We start from the raw sequence: 25840 nt of genomic DNA, 5'->3' as shown, positions 1-25840 counted from the left end.
TAGTAAATGTTACCCATCTTCAGCATCATCTTCGTTTTGCTTTCTCAATGCAGCTCTCCAGAGAAAATGTGCCGGGACCAGGGCAGAAGCTGCTGGGAACTAATAGTGGATCCCTCCTGTGAGTGTGCGTGGATTCGACCAGGGCCAAAGCCTCAAAGTGAAGCGTAAGGCAAGGTCTTCCTTTTGGAAGGGCAGGGAAAGAGGTCAGCACTGTGGAGCAGCTCATGGTGACTGGCCCTAATGCCTACCTGGGACCTGCTGCCCAGGGCTTGTAGGTATCCCTTAAATTCCCACCTTCCTCAGCCACTTGGAACTAACGGCTGCCCCAGGATCTGGGGGTTGTAGCCAAAGCAAACCCCGCCTCCCACCTTCATGAAAATCTTGTGTCTACCTCACCTCAAGGAACCATGAGCCACCTGAATGACCTTCCTGGCTGCCCTTCCCCATGACCTTCCTGCTCCACTGCCTGCCAGCCCTTCCCCACCTGGCTCCCCACCTTTCCACTTATGTGTTGGGTGAGCCCCAGCCAGGTGGGGCCAGCCAGGCTGAGATCACCATTCTCCTGACGACAGCCACACTGTCTTTGCCAATGGCTCATTCCCTGACTTGGCAGGAATTCCCCTTCTCAGGTTGCCTGAGTTGCCCATGGATGCCTAGGCTGCACCATCTAGCAGTGGACTCAGCCTCTCTCCTTCCTCCCTGTTCCCCCCACTCTCCAACCATGACTGCTCTCAGGGCCTCAGTCCCTGGATCCTGACAGGAACTGAGGGCCCTCCCAGCTGCCCATAGCCTGTGGGCAGACTTCTCACTTGTACATTCAACTTGCTCTTCCACCTTGACAACTTTCCAAGTCCCTCTTCGTCTCTTTTTTCAAGCACAGCCCAATGGCCTCATGTTCTTCTGCAAATCACCACCTCCTCAGGTTCTTTGGAGACAAGATGACTGACTGGTTGCTTCTCTCCTCATTTAACCCTTTGGTCTCAACAAATTCTAGTCAAACCTGTGGCCAGAACAAAACATCACAATGCCACCACTTCTGTAGCCCTGGCCTTCTACCACAGATACAAGCCAGGAAAGTTACCAATCAGTCTGTCATATGTTTGGAATAAGAGGCATATTCAAAAGATGGAGAGAAGTTTCAAAGGAATCCTGAGAAGCCCCCTATAATCATTTCTGTAAAGCCAGTTGTCATTCTGTTGTATCCAGTAACCACAGGTTTGCTTCTGTTGTGTTTACATTGGAAGGTCCTCACTGGGTGTGCTGGCACACACCTGTGATCAGGAGGCTGAGGCAGGAGGATGGCAGGTTTGAGGCCAGACTGGGCAACTTAGTGAGACCCTGTCCCGACATTTAAAAAAAAAAAAAAATCAAAGGGCTGGAGGTGTAGCTCAGTGGCAGAGCAAGCCGGGTTCAATCCCCAGTACAGAAAAAGCTTGTTGAGTAGCTGCAAAATAGAGTTCCCTGGCTGCATTATACCAAAGTTTTTCTGGGATAACAGGATAACTGTCTGCTATCCTGGCCTGTGGTGGGGGTGGGAGTGCTGTGCCCAGGCTACAGTGCAGGCAGATGAGGGGATGGAATCGGTATCAACTTCCCAGATCATGATTTTTCATCTGCCTTGCCAATTCCTTGGTCGGGGACAATGCCTGACTGGAGCTCATAGAAAACCACTTGACCCCACTCAGTTTTCAGTGATTAAAATAGAGAGTTCTACATTTGCCCTTTATACCGGCCCTGGTACCGTGACAGCCCCTAAAACACATCAGAGTAACAGTGAGTCTCACTTCTTGGGGGACTAGACAGCAGTTGGGGGGGCTGCCTAAAGCAAGATGACACCCCAACAGGAGGTGCAGTGCCCTGGATCTGGCACTCAGCATGTCAACCCTGGGCATGGTGGCTGCTTGCAAGCATTGTACTCACAGTCAGTAGCAGGGCTGGTGTTTGGGAAACAGATTTACTGTCCTTCCTTCGTCCCTCTGGGATGGTGGACGGCGGCAGATTTGGGAGGTGAGAAAGGGAAGGGACCCAAGCCTGTGGTTCATTTGAAAAGAATAAGGAAGAAGTGGCCTTGCACAGAGTTCTGCAAATGATGGCAAGCCCCAGGGAGTCTCTAATCTCTTTGGTCCACAGCCCCTATCTTGGTGCAAAAGGACATCCTGGAGAAGTTCCTGGGGCCGGGGCAGAGGGTCAGGCATCTGCCGTGGGCACATACCAGAGACAGTGTAGCATCCAGGGGTTTGGGGCTACTGTCCAGTGGAGCCATTTAGTCCCTCAGCCCTCAACATTTCCTGACCCAATACCTATCTTGTGTCATCTTTTTGATATCTGATGTGCCCTCAGAGTGAAACTGGGGAGAATTTGGCCTTGGCTCACTGCCCACAGCCCAGTGCAGGTGGACCAGAATATCAACACATGGATATTTTGTGATAAGGGCACTGAGTGATTTCTTCAGACCCTCGAGAATCTTGAGGAGCAGGGTCACAAAAGAGCTATCATGCTGACTTTCCCCCCTAAGATGGAGAAGAGATCTGGGAGAATGAAGGGGGTTCTAGTCCCATATGGGACTCTACATATTTTATAAAGTGAATGGTGCCCCTGGAGTGGTGTAAGGAGTTGGCAGTAAGCAAAGATCTGGGAGAGTCAGAGCAGGTACTTGAATAGGAAAGATCAGAAAAGGCTCAAACTAACCAAGTGTGGTAGTGCACATTTGTAATCCCAGCAATTTGGGAGGCCGAGGCAGGAGTATTCCAAGTTCAACGCCAGCCTCAGCAACTTAGTGAGGCCCTACACAACTTAGCAAGACCCTGTCTCAAAAGAAAAAATAAAAATAGCTGGGGATGTGACTCAGTGGTTAAGCACCCCGGGTTCAATCCCCAGGAAAGAAAGAGAGCAAGGGAGGGAGGGAGGTGGGGAGGGAAGGAGGGAGGAAGGAAGGAGGGAAGGAAGAAAGAAAGAATGGGCTCAGACCGGGATGCCACAATGGGGGCATAGGATCCTGACCCCAAATATCTAGTTCTGGGGCTGAAGGGGTGGGAGAAGACGCTCTGATGGGGGCTCATTAGACCCCACTCCACATCCTGCCAAAGGGCAGGCCCAGGCTGATAGCTGTACCGGGAGGTAGTTGGTCCTATTCTCTGAGGTTTGCCCCATCCCCCAGGGAAGCAAGGACAAGCCTGAGACGTTTGCTAGACAGAGGTGTAGCACAGGCCCAATGGGAAGGCAGCCACACATCAGTTTCCCCACCCTGCCCCCATGTCATGGGTTGAGGGTGGTTGTTGTTTAATGCAGAAAAATACAACATTTAATATCTATAAAGGTGCAGTCTGAGTCATTTCGCGGAATGTCTAGGCCCCTTCGCTGGCAGCAAACAAACTTTCCAGCCCTCTTTTGAGGAAGCCATCCAACTCGGCTGCTGCTGCTGCTCTGTGTGTGAGAGAGTGCACGAGTGTGCCTGAGGGTCTCTGTGAGGACCTTGCCTGCCTGCGCGTGCATCTGGGTGGGTCTCACGGATGTGACTGAGGGGGCAATTGTGGTTGGGGGTGCGTGTGTGCATGTGGGCCCGGTCTTGGGTGTCAGTATCCAGTCCCTTTGTGTGTGCATGTGTTTGTGGGGGGGTGTGCTTGTGTGCATCTGCAAGGCAGTGTGGTATGTGAGCCTGTGCGTCTGAGGGTGACTACGTGTACATTTTTTCCTCTTCGCTGCCAAATTATCTTCCCATCTCTCCCCTCACGAAGCAAAGGGCTGACTGAGGGAAGCTAGCAGCCCAAAAGGGAGGTAGCAGGGGAAGGGAGAGGGGCTGGAGAGGAACCAAAGCTATTCCACTAGTTGGAGGAAAGTGTCAGCCAAGGATGAAACTGAAACTGGAGTAGCAGCTCTAACTAAAGCACCAGCACCCTGGGATCATCCCTGGGCTCTGGTTCCTCCCCCGCCCCCTCTAGCCAGCAAAGGAGATTAGTCAGCCTGAAATTCCCATCCCTGCAGCCCGGACTTGGGGTTGAGGCAGTGAGGCTGGGCTAGAACGTGGCTGGTGGTTAGCATGTGACCCCGTCAGTGCCCATTATCACATTAACCCAAATTATCCGTATATCAGATCTTCATCCCAGTCACCTAGTAGGGTGCAGGGCCAGGCTAGAGGAAGGGCTGGCTCCCAGCTCAGGCCCTGCTCTAGGAGAAGCTGGAAAGGTGGCATCAGAGGAGGGCACAGGCTGAGGACTGTGGGTCAGGTTGGGGGCAGAGAGAAAGGATATGGGGCATTGAATTTTGCCAATTTGATCCTTTCCCTCAGTTGTGCACTGGGAGGAGACACCTTGGGGAGGGGGCTAGTAGAAAGGAGGGGGTTTCCAGGAATAGCTGGGCACCGCCCTGTAGGAAGGAGGCCCGGGCTCTGAGGTCTGGGCGGGAGACAGACGGTATTTCTCCTGGCACACAGTGAAACCTGGGAATGTTTAGGATCCTTCTGGGTTTTTTTTTTTTTTTCCCCTTTCCTCTTTATGGAAAATCTTTAGATAACTTTCTTAGATGTTTTTGGACACCCTGAAAGCAGGAGAGCTGGATGAACTGAAGGGGAGAAGAGTCACCCAGAACGCTAGGACAGTGTGTATCTTTTATTTCTTGGCACAGAAAAAAGAGGGACTCACTCTGCCCATACATTTTGTTCATAAAGTTGTATCATGGAAATGGATACTCTAGCCTCTGGGAAGGATGGGGTTAGAGTCCCCAGCTGTTTTTCCCTCTCAGCTGGGAGGTGTCTGGCCACAGGTTATTTTTGTGCCCTGATATTCTCAATTTGTTAACTAAACAGTCACTGGGTAACCATGAACCATGGGTCATAGCGATGGGAGGTCCAGCACAGAATTGTGACTTCTAGAGCTCAATGAGGACACAAAGCTCTAACTACAGAGACCAAGGGTGCAAGGTAGAGCCCCGGATGAGCCTCTTAGCGTTTTTTTTTTTTTTTTTTTTTTTTCTTATGTAGCTGCAGAAGACCGGATTGACAAGCATGGAATCTAGAGGTTGTCCTAGATCCAGCCTCAGGCTGAGCCCCTAACTCTCATCTAGGCCGAGTCCTGGTCCCAAACTGAGCCCAAGCCCTGGCCACAGTCTATAACCCTGTGCTGGAGATGCATTCTCAGTCTCAAGGGAACCAGGCTAACGAGCAGGGAAACCCACCCCCAGCTCTGGAGACGCTACTCAAAGTTTCCATTCTACTGCCCGCGGATCAAGCGCACCATCTCCGGATTGCAAAGATGGCCCTGAAACCACAATCCTTTTGCTGAAGTTAAGAGCCGCCTCGAGCTCTGCGGGGCCTGGGAGGTGGCCCAGAGGACTATCAAGAGGCAACGCACGAGCCAGCCCTTCGCCTGGGGCTCTGGCGCAGCAGGGTGCCTCTCTTGACTCCTCTGGGTGACAGCCTTCTCTGGAGACCTAGCGGCTGACCTGAGGAGCAGCAGGGGCTCTCATGGCCCCTATGTCTTTTCCTTGCCACCCTCCTCCGCTCGCTTGTTCCCCCAACCCCTGGTCCCCCATCCGGCTGAGCTCCCCATCCTCCCCTCGGCGCGCGCAGGGTGCCTCTGTAGCGCCACCTACAGGCGGGACGTGCGCGGCGTGGCCACTCGGGCTGCTGCGGCTACTGCTGCTGCCGCGGCGGGAACTGGAGTCCCAGAAGGAGGAGGCGAGGTCGGCTCCTCGGCCCACAGTGTTCCCGGCTGGTACAAAGCCTCCCCTCGCCGCCCCAACCCCAAGCACCCTGGCCACGATCAGCCCAGCCCTGAGCACTGCAGGCGCAGGCAGCCGGTGCTCCGACCTTTCACTTCTACTCCTGCACTCTGAGCGGCCTCCTGCCCCGGGCGCCTCTTCTCGGGAAGCAGTGAAGTCACACAGGGCCCGGTCCGCTGACTCATGAGAATGAGAATCCTCCCCGCTGCCCGGCACACCCCTTGAAACTTCCCCTCGATCCCTTCTTTCCTGCTCCCGCCCCCCTTCCTCCCGTCCCGGCAGGCGAACAAGGGCGGCTCCGGGCTCCCTAGGAAGGCTTCTGTCGGGCAGCTGGGAGGGAAGAATTTGGTCAGGGTCCCCGTGGAGACTGTCACGCTTCTGTTCCAGCCCCGCCACTTTGCACTGTTCTGGGGAGCATGGAAAATGTCCCGGGGGATGGGAATGCTTGTTTGCAACTTTGGGCAAAGCTCCCACTAAGGTATCCTTTTGCAGTTAGCCACCTCATACAGGAAGAGCCTGCTGAGGGGAAGGTAGCTGGGCACCCCCTTCCCTCCTCAGGCCTCGGGGCACACTAGGGAGTTCACCTGGAAGCTGAGTTCTTTTCTTTAGCACCTCCTATTCCAGTGAACAGTCAAGCACAAGGGTTTGCTTGGGGGGGGGGGGCTCGGAAGAGCTTGTGCTACTAGAATGGCAACTGTGCACTGCTACTAGCTTTGAGCTGTCCTGGATCAGACTTTGCATCGAGCTAATGACTTGACAGGTCACTGTGACTCTTCTTCCTGGAACTTGTCACTGGAACAATTCAGGTTGGGATGCTGGTGACTTTTTTATGTTCCTAGTTTGAGGACAGTGGAGGATCAAAGGATTGGCATGTCTCGTCACTGGGGTGGGAGATCAGAATCCCACACTAGTTGCTTGGAACAGTAATTTCAACATGGTGGTGGACAGCCTCAGGCCCAGACCAGGGAAGATTTCAAACTAGAGCTCTGCTGGCCTCAGAAACACCTAACTTTTCTTTCTGGAGGGGCATGGTCCTTAAGCATCCTTTCCCTCCCAGCAAATTGTGGAACTGGATTGTCATTCTTGCCCCGTATGCCATTTCCTTTTGTCTGCATGGTAACAGCATGGTGCTTATGTTTGCAAACTTCCTGACTCACTCGTCATTGTACTTCAGGGCACAGCTCTGTCCAAGGCCATGGTCAATATGGAAATGGCCATTAGCTAAGAGCAAGGAAGGGGAGGTGTAATGTGTAAGGCTTCTATGGTTTGAGGGAGATTGTTATTATTATTATTGTTGTTATTGCAATGCTGGCATCAAACCTGACCTCCTAGCTTGGCATCAACTTGAGAACTGCCTTGGATTATGGTGCCTGTCCAGCTAGGTGTGTTTGCTGGGGATTGGGTACTAGTGAATGGCTGGGTAGGAATGCATGTGCTAGGATAATGGCTGAGAATAGTCACACTATAAAGCCCTCCTGAAGAAATCCTGGGTTTGAAGCCAAACTTTAGGGGTTGAAGGCTGCCATTGCTTCATGGAACCCAGTTTTGAGGCTGTCAAACTCTCCATGGAGGTGAACTAAAGCAAGGTGCCTTCTCTAGGAGTCCTAGATCCAGATGTAACTTGCTTGGTCAAAGAAACTGTAAGCTGAAAAACAAAAAAAACCGGCAAACTTTTAAATCTAGTTGAGGCAAAGAGGCAGCAGAGTCCTGGAGTGGGGGGTGCTTGCCAAGGGCTTCAGGTTCCATTGGCATCGCTCTAGACTTTAGAGATGTCACATGATTAAGGCCATGAACTCAAGAAGCACCAAGAGACTTTTCCATGCACAGGTTAGGGCTGAAGGTGGAAAGATGAGATCTAGTCTGTTTCCTTCATTTTACAGATGAGAAGCAGAGGCCTAGGAAAGTAGCGGCCAGAGGCCATGTGGGTAGTGGGTGGCAGAACAAGACTCAAACCCACAAGAATGCTATTTCCATTGTGGTTCCACTACTTCAGGAGAAAAAATATGGGCAGGGAGCACCTATTGGAACCTGAAGAAGAAACATAGAGAGAAGGAAAATTGGGGTCGGGGGCGAGGAGGGGGACTGCAGAGGTTCTAAGAGAAAGAAGGGAAAATGAAAGGCCTGAGGAAAAGTGAAGAGAGATGCCTAATCTCTGGGTAAAAAGACTGTCAACTCCATCTTCTATTAAGCGTTGGACTTTCCATGTTCTGTTAGGGTGACAGAAGATAGAACCAGAGAATAGGGAAGAACCATGGTTTGGTCAGCGAAAGAAAAGCCTAGAATAGACAGAAGCAGGACAATAAAGCAGTCTGAGGGACACTACAGTTTCAACTGGAACTTACTCATCATACTCACAGCACTGATAGTCCCTGTTGGCTTGTCTGTGTCTGTCACCAGATTATAAAGCCATTGAAGGCTGGGACTACATATTACTCATCTCCTTATCACTAGGGCCTAGCACAGTACCATGGCATGCAGTAGTTGCCAGAAAAACATTTGTTAGCAATGTGACATCAGTGACTACATTTATGTATTTATTTTTTAGATGTTGACGGACCTTTATTTATTTTTTATTTTTATGTGGTGCTGAGGATTGAACCCAGTGCCTCACACATGCTAGGCAAGCACTCTACCACTGAGCCACAACCCTAGCTCTTATATGTGTATTTTTTTTTTTTTTTTTTTTTTTGCGGTACTGGGGATCGAACTCAGTGCCTTGTGCTTGCAAGGCAAGCACTCTACCAGCTGAGCTATCTCCCCAGCCCTTATATGTGTATTTCTAAGCCCAGCACATGTTAGGTGATTCCCAAGAAGCATCTCTGAGTTGTATTCCAAGTGCCAAGACATCCAAGGTGGGAACCTCCCTGAGAGGCCAGCCACTGTCTGCTAAGATGAGAAGGGACTCCTGAGATTTTCCCAAATGAGACACAGACTGCAGACCTGGGAGGCCCCACTGGGACTAGGTGAGGTCTTCAAGAAGGAAGAGGACTAGCAAAATTCCTAGGGTCTCTGTCTGGCAATGGGCCTCCAGAACAGATTTTGGCTGTTTGTCTCCCAACTGTCAATGCCCTTGTGTCAAAGGTCTCTAGGAATGCTTGGTGGCTGAACAAGTTGTATTTATTGTTCATTTGTAGCAAGGAAGGAGAAGGTCCTGGAATAGACTTCTAGGATTCCAGTTGGGTTTGGTAGTTTGGGGGAGGGTTGAAGGAAGCTGGACTCACTCTGGATTGGATACTGTCAGGAAGCAGGGATAATCTTCTAATTGGATAGGAAGGCAGGCTAGAGCAGGGCTAAAGCTGTCACTGAGATTAGCCAGACTGGGGGATCATTTTTGTTGTCTGGGCAATTTTCATGTTTTCGTCTGCATTCACACAATTATGGAGTGGTCTCTTTTTTGTCTTGGCTCATCATAGTCACACAGTGGCCTCGTATGATGCCAATGTCCTGTAGATCCATGTTCAACAAACACCAGACCCAGATAAGAATGCCAAGCCAATTGGCAGCCACACCAAGGCCTTGCCGGCAGTACCAGACCAGCTTCCAGATGTCAGGGACTGCTTTCCTTTTCCAAAATGTCCATTTTGAGATGATCCCTCACTTCCAACCACGGCTTGGCAGTTCAGTATCTAAATATTTAGGCCCTCCCTGTACTCTGACCCAGTCACACCCATATGTAGAACCAGCCAGGCAGGGGGACGTCATCACTGGCTTGGGCTGCGTGTATGTGTGTGGTTTTGTGTACGTGTGTCTGTGCCCGCCAGAAATTCCCTGATAAGATGGGAAAGAAGCCAGAGGCAGTCCTACTTCTCTCTGGGCCCAGCAGGACTTCCCCTTTGCCCAGAGAGCAAGGCACTGGAATTTAGTCCCAACAATCTCTAGGGCAGCAAGGGTACCTACCCTGTATTAGGTGGAGTCAGGGAAGGAGGGACAGAAGGGATATTGCAGCAGCCAAATTTGAGAGGAGTGGGAAGGGAAGGGGTAGTAGTAGAAGGGAGGGGAGAGTTCCTTTGTATAAATGGGTCTCTAGAGGAGCTGCTGGTTTTCCTTCAAGGAAGCAGCCTGTAGTAGGTCACTGTGCATTCCCACCCCCATCCCTTTCTGTTTTAAGCCTCTTGTCTCCACAACAGGTCTTGTTGATTAGAACAAAAAAATCACGTACGTTGACCTCATCCTTCACTCAGAGGCTTAATCTGACCCCTTTCCAATCACACAAACTTCCTTCCCTCAGTTCTACCTCTTCAGCTTTAAAATATTAGGACATCTCTTGCTGGCCCTTATTGGTGGACAGGGAAAGGCTGCTACCATCACTAAGTGGTGCCAAGGCACCATCTGAGATCATTTGTAAAAAGGCGAAGGAAAGAAGGGTTGAAATCAAGAGGATGAGCTCAAAATGCTTTGGTATTTTGGCGAAACCCCAACTTTTCTTCCCAGGGTGTGACTAGCCCTGTCCTGCACTGTGGTGTGGCCTAGCTAATCACAGAGCCGCTATCAAGGGCCAAACCTCAATTGGCACTGCTAGTCTGTGGAGTCAGAATTCAGACCCTGTGATCTTTGGTGGCCTATGCAAATTAAATGTATCCTGGGTTAAGTGGCAAGTTGTGGCAGGGGGTGACACGATGGGGATCTGAATGTTCTCCCATAAACAACCTGAATTACAGAGATCAGAGGCTACAAGACAGGCTTGTTTTCTACAGTCAACCCTGTTATCTAGCCTCATTCAACCAACCAATCAAGGACTGTTCAGCACTTTGTCAGGGTTTTGTGGGTATGCCATTGGTTCCCATCCTGAGGAAATAAAAACTCCCTGTTCTAGAACAGCTTACGATTCCTTTAGAATGACTTAAAGAACAACAGACGTGGGCTGTAGGTGAAGCTTAATGGTAGAATAGCCCACGCTTAGCATACTGAGGTCCTGGATTCCATTTCCAGCATCATCAAGGATCCCTGATCTTAACACTACACAACGTATACACATATCAAAACATCACAATGGTAACTCCTGAAGTAGTACAATTTTTCGTTTATTTATTTATTTTGGTGCTGGGGATTGAAACTGGGGCCTTGCACATGCTAGGCAAGTGCTCTACCACTGAGCTACATACATCTCCAGCCCCAACTTTTGTTTTATGTATCAGTTATAAGAGCAAATTTAAATTTTAGAAGACTTTCAGACAGCAGAGAAATCATGTATGGACACTAATCCAACTGCTACCATACCACCAAGGCAAGACTTTGTTTGGGCCTTGAAAGACCAGCATGATTTTGATAAATAAAAGGGAAGAAAAATTGCATTCCAGATGTGAATATGTGTGCATAAAAGTCACAGGAAAGGTGGCTGGACACACAGGGTGGGCTGAGATCATGGTGTATGCTATCAGAGACTTTAGATTTGATGTGTTGGTGACAGGAAGTCACTGTACATTCTTAACAGGGAGGAGACATGGACCAAACAGCACTTTAGTAAGTGACTTAGCAGCAGTGGTTGGCTAAGGATGTTTTTATTGATCTCTCTATTCTTGGCATGTCCATAGTACTTTGTCTTTCTATGGACACATCTCCTATTGTACTTCTGCATTACTCATGGACATCAGGAGTTTGCTAAAAGTAGTGGCCATATTTCCTTTTTTGCACCAGGGATTGAACCCAGGGGGCTTTACAACTAAAGCCCTTTTCTTATTATTTTTTTTATTTTGAGATAGGGTCTCACTAAGTTGCTGAGGTTGGCCTTGAACTTAAGATCCTCCTGCCTCAGCCTCCTGAGTAGCTGGGATTATACGTATGTGCCACTATGTCCAGCAGTGGCCACATTTTATCCATCTTCCAATCATGGCATCTTCCTTGTCTCACAGTAGGCAATGAACACTGAGTAGATGAAAAGATCATTTGAATTAACTGAATTACAATGACATACCACACAAAGATAACTCAAAGAATTAGCCTGAAGTGTAATGACCACTGAAACAAGACAGATGACAATTTGATCTTTTCTTAATGATCTTCTTACCCCTAAATTTGTAAGCAGTAATTATTGTTGATAATAATTCCTTTGCCACAGGATGCTAGAAGAGTTTTCTGTGTAGCAGTTTGGGTACATTATACATCAGATCATATTCAACTTGACTTGTGTCCACCATAATAAGAACCTGTTTTAGTGTAGCCTATTCTTACAATGGAATTCTGGTCTGTTTTCTTAGTGTTGAGAAGGGATTTGGTTGTAGCTGTAATGCTCTAAAGCTAGTATTTAAAAAAATTTCAGGCCAGTAATAATTTTTTCTTTACAGAAAGATTCATAAGACTCTTCCAAGTAGTAAACGTTTAATATCAATTGAAATAAGAGTTGACTTTCATTTTCAAAATTTTAGGTTTTTTCATGCTGGGGATGGAACCCAGGGCCATGTGCACACTAAGCATGTGCTGTACCACTGAGCTCTGCACCCTACCCAGATTTGATTTTTGAAGGTTAAGTAATTTAAGTCAGCTATGGTGGCCCATGCCTGTAATCCCAGAGGTTCAGGAGACTGAGACATGAGGATTGTAAGTTCAAGGACAGCTTCAGCAATTTAGTGAAGCCTGCAGCAACTTAGTGAGACCTTGACTCAAAATAAAAAATAAAAAGAACTAGGGATGTAGCTCAGTGGTAAAGCACCCCTGGGTTTAATCCTCAATACAAAAAACAGAAAAAAAAGTAATTTAAAATGCCAAAAATGAGTTGACTTATGAAACTTTGATTTGTATTCCCTGATCATTTATATATTCTAGAGAAAAGTTATTGAGAAGGGTGGGTCTCTAGTTTGGGGAACAGCAGGTGGACATGTCAAGAGATCATGAGCTCTAAGGAGTCCGTCTCTAAGTTTAGTCTTGAAGCACCTGGTTTATGAACCCTTCTTTCTCTCCGTTCTTCCCACTGTATGAGCAGTTAAGTTCTGGAACAGGAATTATTCCAGGTAAAGCTGAGTCTATTTGTTCACTCATTCAACAATGATTTATTAAGCACCTACTATGAGCCACAGTCTGTGCCATGTTCTGAAGATATAACTGAGCAAGATCGTAATGCCACACATGGTTCCTGTTCTAGGAAGCCATGGGCTAGCGTGTAAGACACAAAAACAAGGATCAGGCATGGAAGGGTCAGGAAAGTCTTCATTGAGATAGCAAATTTTCCTAGAGGAAAGGCCAGGGTCAAATGCTGTAGACAGAGGGATCTGGAAGGAGGAGGAAGAGAAGTTTAGGGAATGATAGGATTTAGAGTGTGGAATGGGGAATACATGGCACAGAAAAATCATGTACTTGATAGTAGCTCCAATTTGCTTGCTGTCTGATAGGCACAGCTTTTCTTCCTCACCAACCTGCCCCCTTTAAAAGAACAAAATTTAATTTAGAAGAATCAGATTTTATTTCATGTTATGAACATTAAGAATTTGCCTACGTGGTTGAAAATATTCACAAAGAACTCGATCATTTGCACTCATACACACAGTATGCTGAATAAAAAATGTTCCTTTGCCCATCCAACCCAGTGTTAGGGACTGAGAAGTTCTTGCCTAGTCCACTGTGGCCCTTCAATCTTCGTGAATATTGAAGAGTTTGGCTACTTCATTGAGATCTTCATGCTGCTCACCATCCTTAATGATCTGAGGAAGAGAGTAACAATAGGTCTCTAACTCACTCCATGTGCACCCAGGTCTGGCCCACACAATAGGGCTGTCTGGGCCAGGCCCCAGCGCACACTGGGCAGGAGTTGTGGGAACAGCTGTCTGCTAACCCCAAGTGAACAGCTTACTAACTCCCAGGCCACCCCGCCAAGTCCCAAGTAAAAAAGAAATGTTCCTGAGCCAAAACTATACCTTTGTTCTGCTTAGGCACAATGTGAACTGGGTAGACAATGCATCTCAGGGCACTGGATGAAGTCAGAGTTTTTCAACCCAAACTTCCCACCTTCCTCTAAGAGTTCTGATAGACACCTACCTTCCTTGCTATTGGCATTCGGTTAAAGATGTTCCACAGCACAATCCCCACTACCACTTTGTCCCTGAGATAGAAGATAACACCTTTGCCATAGTCTTCTCCTTGGACAGGGGCCTGTGGGACCGCAGGGGTGGTGGGAGGAACAGCAATTTCAGATGCCTCTGCCTCTGTTTCACTCTCTGAGCGGATACCGGTCCCTGTGGACAATCCCCCAAACGCACATACAAATAAATCCAAAATTCAGTTATTATGAGCTTGGAAAATTCTAGAAGGCAACTGTCTTTCGAGACTTGCTTCAAGCTGTTTTCAGATGATTTGCTTTTCTATGCCCCTCAGTGCACTCTGGCCTTCTTCAGTCTATTGGCAAAGCCAAGGGAAGTTCTTCCTTGCCAGCTCCCAGATACTGGTCAGTCTGACCCTGAACTTCCTTCACTATCTCATTTTAAATTTATGCTATGGGTATTTCCTGGTATCTGGATTCCTTCAGAATGCAGAAGACTTGCTCTTGTTCTGTGAGAAATATTCTAGAGCTGCATGGTTCAGTTTAGTAGCCACTAGCCACATGCACCTATTTATATGAAAATTGTGTCAAATTGAATAAAATGCAGAACTCTGTTCCTTGTTTGCATATGCCACAGTTCTTCTTTAAACCAATTTTTGTGGTACCTGGGATGGAACCTAGGGCCTTGCACAAGCTAGGTAAGTATATTACCACTGAGCTATACAAATCCCTACTTGCTGTATTTCAAGTACTCAACAGCCACACGTGGCTAGTGGCTAATGTCCTGCACAAAGCAGAGATGGAACACTGCCAGCACAGCAGAAAGTTCTACTGAAAAGAGCTGCTAGAGGAACACATTAGCCAAAGCAGAAGGTACTTCCATGTGGAAAAGCACAGTGGAATTATGGGGACAAAAGGGAATCAGAGCACAGGAAGCAGCCACTTTGTCTTCTGAGAAGCACGAGGCTTCAGGTAATACTGCCCAATGGACAGAGCTGTGACCTAGAGTTGATAAGTATCTGGTCCTCTCTTTTGGATCCACTCATCAGGAGAGAATAGAATTAAGGAATATGGAATACACTTGAATTACTCAGGAAGAGGGCCTACAGATCCATAAAACGTCTTACTTTCTCCTTCTTAAAAAGCAACTCGCCCTTGAAACACCTCTGGCAAAAAGACACAGAGCCAAGGTCACGGAACAATGCTGAGGAGTTAATGAATGAGACCTGTGTAGGAGGGAAGTCCATTCCAAGAGCGGTGCTCCTGCCTGAAGCAAACCTGGCATTCAGATCTGACAACTGGAACTGGAAGTAGTTCAAGAACTACTCAGCCCAGTGCCTCATTGCCTAGGGCCCACGAGAGACAGAAAGTCCTAAGTTAGGGTTCTCAGGCCTAGTTCTTGAGACTAGTGTGAAGAAAAAATTTAAAAAAAAAAGGGAAAAAAAAATCCCAAACCTAAAAAGTTCAGGTTTACTTCATCATTGAGGTCTTTTCATCACCTCAAGACAAACCAAACAACAGAGGTGCTGAGTTAGTTGCTAGCCACTGTCTAGGACTGATACAATATTTGAGTCTATACTTTGACTAGGATACCTGATTTTGCCAGACTCTAGACCACTGAAGAGTAAGGACTTTGGGTTTGGTTTCTTTTAAAGCACAACATGAAGAGAAATTTTGCTGCCAGTTCCCTCTGGCCAATACAGAATCCCCTTGTTCAGGAAAACTCAGGCCACTGTTTATGAATATTCTTCTAAGAGAAGGGGCTGCGTTTTCTTACCTGACTGCTCGGTGGCAGATTTTGGGTTATCTTGTGCAGTTGCTTTTGCAAAAACACCAACTGTGGGTAAACTACTGTCCACAAGACCAATAGCTTCATAGCCAACATCGGGGCCCAAATCACTCCTATGGAAGGATACAGAAGAGGGTGTTCTGTCAAGGGACTGTAAGGAATGATATGACAGCACATATATTCCACAATGCTGCACTCTCATGGCGAAAAGAACTTAGGATGTGTAACAGTAAGAGAAATGCCAAACTGATCTGCTGCCACTAGGACATCTAGGGACAACATGAAAAAGCAGGATTATCCCAAACAGTCTTTATTTTTCCTTAAGAAGCTGCTATACATATCACATATCCAAACGATGATCTTTCTGAAATTTATTTATGCTTTCAACTTGTGCCACATTTGGGGAGGGATGGGTTCCCCATTTTTGCTATTCACTCCCTTCCTTTAACTTATCCTAAAATTGCCTTTTTTGTTTGTTTTTTCATTCCTGGGATTGAACCCAGGGGCTTTCTACCTCTGAGCTATATCCCTGGCCCTTTTAGAAACAGGGTCTTACTAAGCTATTGAGGATAGCCTCAAACTTGTGATCCTCCTGCCTCAGCCTCACGAGTCACTGGGATTGCAGGCTGCACCATGGCACCTGGCCTAAAATTTTCTGTTTTTGTTTGTTTTGATACCAGGGATTGAACCCAGAGGTGCTTAACCACTGAGCAACATTCTCAGTCCATTTTATTTTTTGAGACAGGGTCTTGCTGAGTTGCTTAGGGCCTCACTATATAGCTGAGGCTGGTCTCAAACTTGTGATCTTTCTACCTCAGCCTCCTGAGTCAGAGATTAGACGTGCATGCCACTGTGCCTGGTAAAAATGCCTTTTGGAAGCTTAGAAGAGTATTCCATTTTTGTGGAACTTAGAATTTGAGATATTTTATGGTTTCATTAGGTATTATATTTACCCTTCACCTTCATTTTCAGAGATTAGAATACTTTCTATAGAGGCCCTGTTTATCCACTTGGCCATTTTATTTTAATTGTTCTTCTTCAAAACTTTTCCTATCATCATCACACCTTTCTTAATATGCTAGGAACTTCTCAGAATATTTGAGGAATAGACACATTGTCACCATGGTTTCGAGTGATAATGTAGGATATTCTGTTTTGTTTCTGTAGCTCTACATTTTATCTTCTTGGCCACAGGAGCTCATTGGACTAGTATGTTCAGGTAAGAGTCTCCAATGCCTCCTTGGAATCTGTTCCTAAGCCCTAACTGATAACTGTATTTTTCTTGACTGCACTATCTTATATGTGTTGACCCTGAAATTCATTTGTTATTTTTTTGCTGCTCACTCATAAAACTGTCTGTGACTGTCCCAAAATGTGCTTCCATCAGCTAAGCATATCCCCAATAGCAACCACTTAGAGGCTTCTGAAACCTTGAAGTTTTTTTTTTTATGTATTCCATCTTTTAAAGCAATAAGATGAAAGTGTATTTAAAAGGCCAGCTTTGGGATTCAGGACTGTCCAGTGCTAACCTTTATCCAAAGAACTGTCCTATCTGCCTGATTTTGAATTGCTGATTTTAAGGGTTACATATAAGTGGGCTCTTTTTTTCTCCCTTTGTACTGGGCTGATTAGGGTTCCAGTAAAGAATAAACCAAAATATACTGTTGTCTATTCCTAATACTGCACTTTTGTATCACCAACTATAATTCAAATTCTGCACTCTTGCCAGAAGTGCTGGTGCTATCTCCATCCATTCACCTCATCTAATCTATGCCAAACAGGATACTTTTACCAGATGGCTACTTGGGAATAGGATGTATGAGCATGAGATGGACCTTCCACCCATCCATATGAAGCTAACTGGTCCACAAGGAAACTAAACCATAACTTTGTGTTATGACCTTATTAATACCGAGTTCTAAGCAAGGGAGTTCCCAAGGCACAGAACTATTACCAGAACATTGATTGATGCCAGTATGGCTTAGCAGCTCCAGTCATATTTTCTCCAGCCAATCTTCCACTCACAACAGCATGATCATGGTGTTCTACTCGCCTCCTACCCAACTTTATATCATAGAAGCATGCAGCATCTCCTGCCTTTGGAAAAAATATATAACATGGACAGGTGATCTTTAAAAAATCAAATTAAAGGTAGAATAAACTTCAGGGGCTTGTAGAACCTTTGCGAAATTAACTAATTCATGTTTTACATCTTAAGGTTAGAATCATACCTAAATTATTAAAAATAGTTGAGATTTCATTTCCCCCCAGTATTAATGATTAAACCCAGGGGCACTCTACCCCTGAGCTATATCCCCATTCATTCATTCATTTATTCACCGTAGTACTAGGGATTGAACCCAGGGGGCGCTCTCCTACTGAGCTATACTCCCAGCCCCTTTCTTTTTTCATTTTGAGAAAGGGTCTTGCTAAATTGCCCAGGCTGGCCTCAAACCCTACTGCCTCAGCCTCCCAAGTTACTAGGATTACAGGTAACCATGCCCAGCAAGATTCTATTTTTTTAAAAGAAGACCTACTCTATGCATTCACAAAGCTAACCTAAATCTCCTTTGCTTCAGTTTATGTATATCTGGTTTTTTTTTTTTTCCCTCATTCTGTCTTTAGCAGACAGGCTCTTTAATAACCATGATTTGCAGAATATTCTTTTCTATATGTGGAAACCAGGTTTTAGATGTGACTGCCTCTTATTAAGAAATACTTTCTAAGATAAGGATTTTTCATCATTTAGTATTCATTCGTTCATTCAACAAATATTTATGGAGTGCTTATTATGTACAAAAGCATTATGCTGTCTGGGTTGCTGAGATGAAACTGACATGGACTTTGCCTATGAGGAGTGTATACCCTAGTACAGGAAGATGGAGTACTATTCATAACTACAGGGCAATGTAAACAAGTGAAGTTTCCTACAACAGGTAGAGACTCGAGGAGCTAAGTGTTTCAGCCAGAGGAAGGGAACCCCCAGCTGGGGGTGAACAGGGCCAGCTTCATGCAGGATGTGGTATTTGCACTCTCTAACCCTTGCTCATCTTTATGGCTATTTAGCCTTCCCCAAAGCAACCTAAAAATCCAACAAGTGAGCAATGGCAAAGTAAACTATGAAATCCACTTAATGGAATATTACATAGTCATTAAAGTGTTTACAGAGTCTGAAGCAACATGGAAAATGCTTACATTTATGATGTTAAGTAAAAAACCAGCAGAATACAAATTTTATATATAGTACACTCATCATGACTGTGTAAAACAAAGAAAAAACTTAAGTGCAAGGAAACAAAGGGAAGGAAATGCACTAAAACATTCATGGTTGCTGCAGGTGATTGTTCTCCTTTCTTCTTGTCTGTGTCTTCTACACTGAGCACATATCACTTCTATTACCAGTTAAAAAATATCCCAGGGGCTGGGGCTCAGTGGGAGAGCACTTGCCTAGCATGTGTGAGGCACTAGGTTCAATCCTCAGCACCACATAAAAATAAATAAATAAAATAAAGGTATTGTGTCCATTTACAACTAAAAATATTTTTAAAAATCCAGTACATTTTTTGCAGTTCTGGGGATTGAACCCTGGGGCACTTTACCTCTGAGTTGCATTCTCAGCACCCCCCCATTTTTTTGGTACTGAAGATTGAACCCAGGAGCACTTTATCACTGAGCTACATCCCCAGTCCTTTTGAAAAATTTTGATCTTGAGGCAGGGTCTTGCTCAGTTGTTTAGGGCTTAAGTTGCTGAGGCTGGCCTTGAACTCATGATCCTTCTATCTCAGCCTTCCAAATTGCTGGGATTATAGGCCTCTGCCACCGTGCCTGGCTCCCCAGCATTATTTATTTTTGGTTTTTGCAATTTTGAGGCAGGGTCTTGCTGAGTTGTTGAGGCTGGTCTCAAACTTGCAATCCTCCTCCCTCAGATTCCCAAGTTGCTGGGAGCTTAGGTGTATGCCACCACCCCTGGTAAAATCCAGTACATTTCATCTTTAAAAAAATAAAAGCAGTCTTTGAAAGGAAAAAATCCTTCCAAGGCTCCCATGTCCTCAGTTGCAGAGTCCATAATCAAACACAATACACTTGTAATGATTTAGTAAAGGGGAAATTACCTCATGGTTCCTATACACACTAGAGTCTTGTTTGTGTCATAATAGGTTTTTAAAAACAGCTAAATATAGTACTCAAGGAAAATGAAAACAGAGTGATTTTCCTTTCCAGGGAACGTGCAGAAAATTGCTTCATCTTCCATTCCCTAGATTCACATATGAGCTATGGGAACAGCAGATCCATCTGTGTTATGCACATGCTTGTCAGGGGCTATGCCACAGTTAATGCCAACAAGTAGAACTGGAAGAATTCTATTTCTGTAGGTGCACACATTATTCTCATCTTCTAATAACTTGCAGATGAGGGCATAGTTCATCTTCTGTTTTTTTTTTTTTGTTTTTTTTTTTTTTTAATTTCTCAATCTTCTAAATCAAGCAGTTCACAAGATTGTATTCTCTCCCCTTGGCCTCCAAACACTTCAACCCTATTTGGTAAGCTGTCAATGAGCTTGAGCACACCACCTGGAAGACTTGCCCACAGACTGGAGACAATGACTTGTGCTTGGTCATGCTATAGCACACTTACCACCCAGATGTTGGAGCGTGCTTGTAGCTCTGCATTTACCCGGAAGCCACCAAAATCTGAGTCTATTTCTAGGCCACCAGTTTTGGCCAACTCAACATTGGGCTCCAGGCCCACAGCTGCTACTATGTGGTCAGTTTCTACCTGAGGCAAAAAAAAGAAAAAAGAAAATTCAATTACCACAGTTGCCATTTATGCCTACTGATATAACAGCTACAACCATGCCACTAAAAACAGAGGCTTTAAAAAGTCATGGGTTAACTTACCTCTGGTAAATAGATTTTAAGTTCCATTTCATAAGCACCCACCTCAGTCACACACACATACCACACATCATCTGAATGGAAATCTGCTACCCTAGCAAGGACTCAAATGATACAGATAGGAAGGGGGTAACAGAAAGTGGTTCACAGGTGCCTACTCTGGCTCTCATCATTCATTTTGTGTGTGTGTGTGTGTGTGTTGCTGGGGAGGGAACCCAGGGCCTTCTGCAAGCTAGGCAAGTTCTCTACCACTGGCTACAGACAGTTTTCATCATCTGTTTTAATGAAGGGACAGTTAAATCTACACAATAATGACAGTTAACGGTGGCTGCCAAGAAAACAAAAACTAGTGGTGTCAAGTGGCGTTAGAATGAGGAAAGGGAAACTTGAGGCTGAGGTAGGAGGATCCCAAGTTCAAGGTCAGTCTCAGCAATTTAGTGAGAGCTACAGCAACTTAGAGATATCCTGTCTCAAACTAAAAAATGAAAAGGGCTGGGAATGTGGCTTAGTAGTAAAGCGTGCCTGCGTTCAATCCCCAGTACCAAAACAAAAGTCAGGGAGGGAGAAAGAGAATGAATCAGTGAGCAAAAGGGAGGGGAGGGTTGGAAGGCTTTCTGGCTGTCTGTCTTCCCCTCCTTACCTTCCTGCCATCTTTCAGCTTGATGAGTAACTTGCCACCACTGACTCCAACTGATTGCACAATTGCATTGGGCATCACCTTCACCCCCTCTGTAGAAGCAAATGAAAGAAAAGGCTGAGTCCAAGGCCTATCACCTTCGTAAAAAGTGGGGAGCCAACTAGAGGTCTCCCCTGTAATCAAATCAGTCATTGTAAGTATGCAGGCAGCCTTGGAGAGTCATAAGAACCTCTACCAACAGTCTGTTTTTAGTACTTCTGGGAATCTGGTACACCAGATTCAGAACCCTGGGTGAACTTGGCTGACTGGGGAATGGTGAAACACTGCATCTGCCAGGTGATAGGCCTTATGTCAAGGGAGTTCTCAAAAAAGCTGACTTCCGCTTGGCCACTCTCAAAGGAAATGGAACAGCAGCATATGGAAACAGTCTCTCTACCTCGTCTGACTTTTTCCATGGTCCAGTTGCTGAGGTATTCGGGGAGGATCTTTCCCATATTTCCTTTCTCAGGGAAGAGTTGAATCACTTCTGTTCCCAAGGCTCGAGCTGGGAAGAAGAAAGGGACTAGTTATAGCAGGAGGCAAAAGCCAATCCCAAGAGGAAAGAAAGGAAGTATAGGAGCAGTAGGTAGCTCTTACTAGAAACAGGGCAAAGCTGCCAACCAGGCCAGAGCCCTTGCCTATGGGACACTGTGGCATGAGGGCCTTGGTGCTTCAGTTCATTTATAATGCAAGAACAACAGGTACCAGAAATGCTGTCCCTGGATGAAGCTACCAACTGAGAACTCAGTACATTTCCACCCCCGCAGTCACTTGAGGTTTACACAAATGCTTTGTGACCTCTGAACAGGAAGTACCCTCCTGAGAAGTTACCTGAGCTCACAAAGCTGAAAAATAATATTAAGAAAAACAGGTGCCATGAAATAAACATTCAAACTGGATCTCAGAGACCTGTCAAACTGGGAACCATCATATGCCTGTATTTGGCTTTTTACAGGGGAAGCAGTTCAAATATACATAGAGTTCTATAGTCTGCACTGCCCTTGTCATCATAATAACTGACTTCCCTTGATATTTTATTTTTAAAGTATCCTGGCATAGAGACTTGAGGAAAGAAAAGGAGGTACTGCTGTCAAGTTGCTCAGATGACAGCTTTTTGGTCACCCATTTCATCCTCATTGGGACTAATCTCAGTGCTTAGCTTTTCACTCTACAAACTTTAATCAAACTCGTTTTATTCCTCCTTGCAAATACATCTCTGAAATTTGTGACAGTCCACCAAGATGCACGTCATGTAAAACTAAAGAAAGAAAATCCAGGTCACTCCCCAATACTCACCCTTTCTGCCGAGAGCACAGGCCAGTTCACTACCAAGGAAACCCCCGCCGATGATTGTAATTGACTTGACCTCCCGGGAGATCTTCTCCAAGGCTCTGAAGTCTCCAATCTGCAAGATCATACCAGCTTAGTCCACTGATTTCCCAAAGGGGCAAAGGATAATAATCCAAGGAAATATTTTCTTCTAAATCTTTCACAACAGTAATTTGCACATAAAATCTCCTTGTATAAAGTGGTTCAATTATAGCCTGTTATTAATGCAAATTCCTTTCTCCTTTGTAACATGCCTTCTAGTAACAGTGGTTCTCAACTGGTGGGGTTTGCCCTCTCTTCTCCAGGGGGACATTTGGCAGTGTCTGCAGATATTTTTGGTTGTCAGGAGAGAGAAGTACTCCCAGCATCTAGTGGATAGACAGGGATGCTGCCAATATCCTACAATGCACAGGACCCCCCCACACACATACACATACACAATTATCCAGTATAATGTGTCAACAGCGCTGAGGCTGACAAACCTTCTTCTTTCAAGAACTTAAAGGATAGCACAAACCTTACCAGATATCCCAAAGTAAACCACCCTGCTTCCCTTCTACTTGGGCATTCCTTTTGTGTTTTTTTTTTTTCTGTTGTTTGTTTGGTACCGGGGATTGAACCCAGGGTAACTTAAGCACTGAGTTACATCCCCACCCTTTTTTATGCTTTATTGTGAGACACGGTCTTGCTAAGTTGCTTATGACCTTGCTAAGTTGTTGAAGCTGGCTTTGTTCTTAGTGATCCTCCTGCCTCAGCCTCCCAAGCTGCTTGAATTATAGGCATGTGCCACCACATCTGGCAATTTTGTTTTTTAAGTTTTGAGACAAGGTCTTGGTAAATTGCCCAGGCTGGCCTTGAACTTGCAATACTCCTGCCTCAGCCTCCTGAGCTGCTGGGATTATAGACATGTGTTGCCATGCTTGGTAATGTGGGTACTCTTGATCTTTCTACTCTAAGACTTTACACAGCACTTGCAATGAAAAATGCCAAGAGGCTATAAGGAGTTCCAATGAATCAAATCCATCAGGGAAAACCAACTAAGGATGGGCAGTACAAAGGAACTATAGCAAGCAATAAAAACACTGACTATATTTTCTCCTAGGACCTGAAAACCCTTGAGTGAGGGATTTGAGGGGCACAGAGAGGAAGTGACTTGCTCAAGGCAAGCTAACAAGTCTGAAGAAGAGGTATACACTGAACTCAGATCTCCCAATTCCAGGGTGGGCACTTGGGGACTACAAGATTGTATTACCTCTTCAAAACAACACAATGAAAACACTGAAGCAGACAATTACCTTTCTGAAAAGTGTCGTTCTGCTCTTTACTTCTGCTCCAGCCCTATCAATGGCAGACAGACTCCTTGGAGTGCCTCCTGGAAATAAAAGGAAAAACCTTCAGTGCAACAAGCAGGACTTAGCCCAAACACCTCCCCAGATACAGTTCTTTCTTTAGGACTGTGGCATAAGTGTGCGCCCTGCTAGTACTATGGCAGCCACTAAAAGATAAGATGGTTTTGTGTTCTTTCAACTCTCATCACAGCAGGCTTTTTGATCAATTTCCTTTGAGGAGCAGATGTGTCTTTTTAGGGGCCCTCCCTGCCCACAGCAGGCCCGAAAGCCTCACTCTCTGCTTCCACATCCTCTTCTAGGCTCTCCGGCATGCTCACCAGCTTGCAAGGCTATACTGCTTGCAGCAGCTGCTTCAGTCTCCTTTTGATTTCTGATTGGAAAACTGGCAATGACACCACAAGGCTATATCACTTTCGGGGCACAGAGTGGTAAGAAGGGAGAGGGGAAAAGGGCAACCTCTTTGGGCCTTAATCAGAAGGCAAGGCAAGGTCAGTATAGAAGGGCCAACCATCTAGGATGCCTGGAACTTAGCCAGGTTTGGCATCAAGAGAAGACATCCACTTCAGGGATGCTAGATTCCAATTTTCTTAACATGAAGTAGAAATGCCTTCTATGGAGAAGGCCAAAATCTAAAACTTAAATGAGCTACTGAAGTTGGGAAGACAGACATCTCCAAAATACTAACCTGTTGCAATCAAGCACTTTTCATAGGTTATCTGAGAGCCATCATTAAGTTTCACCATGTTGCCTCTCACGTCCAGTTGAACCACCTAGGACAGTCATACACAGAGAAGAGGTAGAGATGAAATTAGTTTTGAAGAGCATTTTATTGAGATGATAGTCACACAACATAAAATTCATCATTTTAAAATATATAAAATCAGTGGCTTTTACTATATTTATAGGGTTGGGCAATCATCACCACTATATAATTCCAGAACATTTCCATCACTCCCCAATCCCCCAAAACTCTGGACCTATTAGCTAGTTGGCCCCACAAGGATTAGTTCTGGACCTAAAGTTACCCTTAAAAAACATTTCTTAGGGTCAGGCATGGTGGTGCATACCTACTGTAATCCCAGCAGCTTGGGAGGCAGAGGCAGTAGGATTGTCAATTTTGAGGTTACCCTTAACAACTTAGTGAGGCACTAAGCAACTCAGCAAGACCCTGTCTCAAAATCAAAAATTAAAAATGGCTGGGAATGTGACTCAGTGGTGAAGTGCCCCTGGGTTCAATCCCCAGTACCAAAAAAAAAAAAAAATGCTCAGTAGTTACTAAGAACCATAGCTTCTAGTATGCAGTTTCTCCAAGTTGTCATAAGTTGCTAAGTGGCCAGCAATAGGGCCAGTGAGTCCTCAAGATTCTAACCTGACTTTTGGAAGTGGAGAACAGGGACCACCTTTTCTATTTGGCTATTTGGAAGTCTTATTTCTTTGTTAACAATTCCCCTTCACCTACAACATCTTAATAGAATGCTTTCTCCACTGAAACTCAACTCTCCCTCAAGGATCACATACAGAGAAATGGTTCAATCACCCACACTCCACATCACAAGAGCAGGAAGAAGTGTTGGCATCTTGCAGGCTTCTAGCAGTTGCCACTGCTGCTGCTTCCAGATTCCTGTATTTTTCCTCTGATGGACAACAACCTATATCCCTAGAATCGGTGTTAATGAGCCACCTCACGCCACTCTCCCTCATTCACCAAAGACCTTGGGACCTGGTTTATTCTTTTCCTCTGTACCAAATCCAGTTTCTTGTCATCTCTTAAACCACTATTCCACCTTAAATATATTATTGTTAGACCACAATTTTCTATCCTTCCAGTTTTCTCCATCCCTCTTCTATACTTGCTTCCAATTTTCTGTTTACCTGGCTGGATGTTTCATTCCAACTAATTTGGACAAATGATAGATCATCCAAACTTTTCTCTTTACAACACCCTTCATTCCTTCACACCCTTCTCCTTCTCAAGGTTAAGAGCTTGAGCTCTGGCTAGGCATGGTGGTACATACCTATAATTCCAGTGGCTTGGAAGGCTGAGGCAGAAGGATCACAAGTTCAAGGCAAGCCTCTGCAACTTAGTGAGGCACTAAGGAACTTAGTGAGACCATGTCTCAA

At 45.6% G+C, this 25840-nt stretch overlaps 1 protein-coding gene across 4 annotated transcripts in view; it reads right to left on the bottom strand.

Annotated features, from left to right (window-relative positions):
- Positions 1–11331: 11331 nt before the first annotated feature.
- Positions 11332–25840, bottom strand: part of AIFM1 (apoptosis inducing factor mitochondria associated 1) — a 37526-nt gene continuing 23017 nt past the window's right edge. Inside the window, exons 7-17 of one of the 4 annotated variants that reach the window (XR_013760979.1) lie at positions 24405–24489; positions 23666–23742; positions 22338–22446; positions 21439–21546; positions 21006–21094; positions 20106–20246; positions 17425–17567; positions 15459–15583; positions 13681–13794; positions 13257–13346; positions 11332–13068 (exon numbers count right to left, since the gene is read on the bottom strand). Coding sequence is in view for 3 of the 4 variants with exons in the window: in XM_079122714.1 (XP_078978840.1) it covers positions 13275–13346; positions 13681–13877; positions 15459–15583; positions 17425–17567; positions 20106–20246; positions 21006–21094; positions 21439–21546; positions 22338–22446; positions 23666–23742; positions 24405–24489 (1146 nt within the window). In the remaining variant the exon portion in view is untranslated. The other 3 variants (XM_079122714.1, XM_079122715.1, XM_079122716.1) reach the window with 3 other exon arrangements.

This window comes from Sciurus vulgaris (assembly GCF_902686455.1).
Source record: "Sciurus vulgaris genome assembly, chromosome: X".
In the NCBI taxonomy this organism is placed as follows: Eukaryota; Metazoa; Chordata; class Mammalia; order Rodentia; family Sciuridae; genus Sciurus; species Sciurus vulgaris.
Note: the sequence above shows the minus strand (reverse complement) of the source record. Positions and strands in the feature narration are given on the sequence as shown.